This window comes from Cryptomeria japonica, chromosome 5, assembly GCF_030272615.1.
Source record: "Cryptomeria japonica chromosome 5, Sugi_1.0, whole genome shotgun sequence".
NCBI classification, from domain to species: Eukaryota; Viridiplantae; Streptophyta; class Pinopsida; order Cupressales; family Cupressaceae; genus Cryptomeria; species Cryptomeria japonica.
In genome coordinates this window covers 783,381,764-783,384,712 of record NC_081409.1, presented here as the reverse complement: position 1 = coordinate 783,384,712, position 2,949 = coordinate 783,381,764, and the positions used below count along the sequence as shown (strand labels likewise).

At 34.7% G+C, this 2,949-nt stretch overlaps 1 protein-coding gene across 1 annotated transcript; it reads left to right on the top strand.

Moving 5' to 3' along the window:
• The first annotated feature begins 918 nt into the window (after nt 1-918).
• On the top strand, nt 919-2,412 carry LOC131049206 (7-deoxyloganetin glucosyltransferase-like). Its single transcript, XM_059220979.1, has 2 exons — nt 919-1,330; nt 1,477-2,412. The coding sequence occupies exons 1-2, from the start codon at nt 919-921 to the stop codon at nt 2,403-2,405; spliced, it is 1,341 nt and encodes a 446-aa protein (XP_059076962.1). The 3' UTR covers nt 2,406-2,412.
• Nucleotides 2,413-2,949: the final 537 nt, after the last annotated feature.

The following is a 2,949-nucleotide window of genomic DNA, read 5'->3' as shown; positions in this document are numbered from 1 at the left end:
AACAATAATTCTTTTATAAGATTTGTTCAAAGAATAGAAACTTTAAGAAAATAATAGATTTCATTATTAAAAAAAGGCATTTCAATGTATTTTGCATCCAAATCATTTTCTTTTGTGATGTTTGGCCATACATTTTATTCTCCTTCTATCGTGATTTATTATTATGTTTTGTCTATTGGTATTTCCTGTTATTCTGAATAATCGTTATAATTATTTTCCATTCTTTCTATAGAGTTTGGCCTCTCCACTCATAACTTTGATCAAAATCATTTACCAGAATAAAAAAATAAATCTCATCATCAAAATAACAGCCAAAAAAAACAAAAAACCGTCCATCGTTAACATCATGTTAAAAACATTCTATTCAATCTACCCCACTCACTTTGAAAGCTAAAAATGGATATTCAATCTACCCCACTTCCTTTGAAAGCTAAAAATGGATATTCAATCAGTTTTCAGAAATTTCCCCAAGATAATAATCAGAAATTTCCCCAAGATAATAATGTTGGTCCATTTGACTAGAATGGAACTATTACCAGGCACCCTTGTTTACTTCTTATTTAATAGTTATTTACCATTATAATGATTATGTTCTGGAGATGCCTCACAGTAAACAGTCATTGCTGGTTGTCTATTGCTAAACCTGATTCCACTTAAAAGCCCTAAATGTTTAAGCCAGTGTCAATAGATTGATAATAGACGACTAAGATTTGCTTGGGCTGCAAGTTTGCTTCTATAAGTCATTGTAGACCTTGTACTATAAATCTAGCTTGGCCAGTCTCAGCAGGTCATATAGTTTTTCACAGTTTCAGCTGTTTCTGAGGCTCAGTGCTGTTTGTTTGGTGATAAACATGAGCATAACGAACAGAGCCCATGTTGTAATATTGGCCTTTCCTGCTCTGGGGCCATGTTAAGCCCATGATGCAGTTTGCCAAAATTTTGTCTGCCAGAGGCTTCCACATCACTTTTATTAATACTGAATATATGCAAGAGAAAATGTTGAAATCTGGATCGATTAAGTCCAGCTTTGAAACTATTCCAGATGGGCTGCCCCTGCAGCACAAACGAACCAGCCAAATTGAAGAGCTTTGTGAATCCATCACAAATAATTGTCCCCTGTACTTTGAAAAGCTGATAGATAAGTTAAAGGATACAGCAGATGTCCCTCCCTTGACCTGCATTGTTTATGATGCACTTATGACTTGGGCTCAAAAATCAGCCAAAAGATTGGGAATTCCTGGAGTGTCCTTCTGGACAGCTAGTGCTTGTGGCTTCTACATTTACTTTTCAATGCCTCTTCTTAGGGAGAAGGGATATATCCCTCTCAAAGGTATGCCTGTTTTTGCTTGAAAAATCTGCTTCATTTAATGTTTGAAGGTACTAATTGGGCCAATAACAGGGTAGTTTTTAAAATAAAAAGATCATTTTTTTTCAATATATTTGAAAACAAAAGAAAATGTGACATATGATTTGCAGATAAAAGTTATCTGACAAATGGGTATCTGGAAGAAGAAGAGATCAGCTTCATTCCTGGGATGCCCTTATTGCACACGAAAGATGTGCCCAGTTTCTGCTATGATGCTACCAACTACTTGTTTGAGTTCTTAGAAACCCAATGCCAGGCTGCTCTGTTAGCTGATTTTATGGTTATTAATACATTTGATGAGCTAGACAGGACAATAATAGAGACACTTCAGGCCAAGCTTCCTGTGTACAGCATAGGTCCCCTGTTACTTTCCACAGCAGAGGAAACGAATGGATTATCCAATATGATTTCTGTGAGTATATTTACTGAAGAAACAAGCTGTGTGAAATGGCTGGATGATCAGGGTGCCCATTCGGTTATTTATGTGTGCTTTGGAAGCATGGCAGTAATCTCTGAAAAAGAGCTTGTGGAGTTTGCATGGGGTTTAGAGGCGAGCAAGCAGCCTTTTCTGTGGGCTATTCGTCCAGACCTCATTCATGGAGCTTCTGCTGTGCTGCCTGTGGAATTTGTGGACAAAGTGAAGGGAAGAGGTTTCTTTGTGAGCTGGGCGCCTCAAATACAAGTGCTCTCCCATCCTTCTGTGGGAGGTTTTTTAACTCACAGTGGTTGGAACTCTACGATAGAAAGCATCTGTGCAGTTGTGCCCATGATTTCATTGCCCTTCTGTGCAGAGCAACAGATTAATAGGACTTTTGTGTGCCAGGTTTGGAAAATTGGGGTTTCAATGAATGCTGATGTGAAAAGAGGAGAAGTGCAAGAAATGGTGAGAAGATTGATGAAAGGGGAGGAAGGGGAAGAAATGAGGAGGAAGGCTGGTGAGTTGAGAGATGCTTCCATTAAAGCAGTCAAAAAAGGAGGATCTTCTTACAATAATTTGGAGAAGATTTTAGCAAAGATGGGAGGAAGCAATAAGATTTGATTGATCTTTCTGTCCGCTGCTTACATATTATGCACTTTAAACTATTAATTATTATCTGTGGATAAAATAAATTTTATTGTTTTCTTCTTTTCTGTCAAAAGATACTTGGTTTAATGATAAAATTCATGTTATATACACTTAAATAATATTGAATTCAAATCTTTTTCAATAAAAAAAAATTCTTATATCTTTCATTTTTAAAATTTTTATATAGACTTACAAACTTGCTGATGGTTAACTTTTCTACTATTTTAATTAGAGTTTCTAGTATTTTGCATTTATATGTGATTTAAGCAGCACTGAATTACCCTTGTGAACGTAATAATATACTCTTGTGAGCATAATAATATTTAATGGGAAAGATGCGAAGAAGGATTGTATTGTCACTTTAATATATTTAATTTATAAAATAATATATATTTTTTTATTGATGAAATTTATATTTAAACAAAATATATTTTAATATTTTATGATGAATAGTGTTCTATTTTTATATTAACATATAAAAACAAAATGCATAGTTCATGTAAAAGATAAGTGGAAT

Excerpts from the sequence above, each read along its gene's own strand:
- LOC131049206 (XM_059220979.1), top strand. The coding sequence starts at position 919 with ATGATGCAGTTTGCCAAAATTTTGTCTGCCAGAGGCTTCCACATCACT. Across the intron at positions 1,331-1,476 it reads GGGATATATCCCTCTCAAAG|ATAAAAGTTATCTGACAAAT; the intron begins GTATGCCTGTTT and ends TATGATTTGCAG.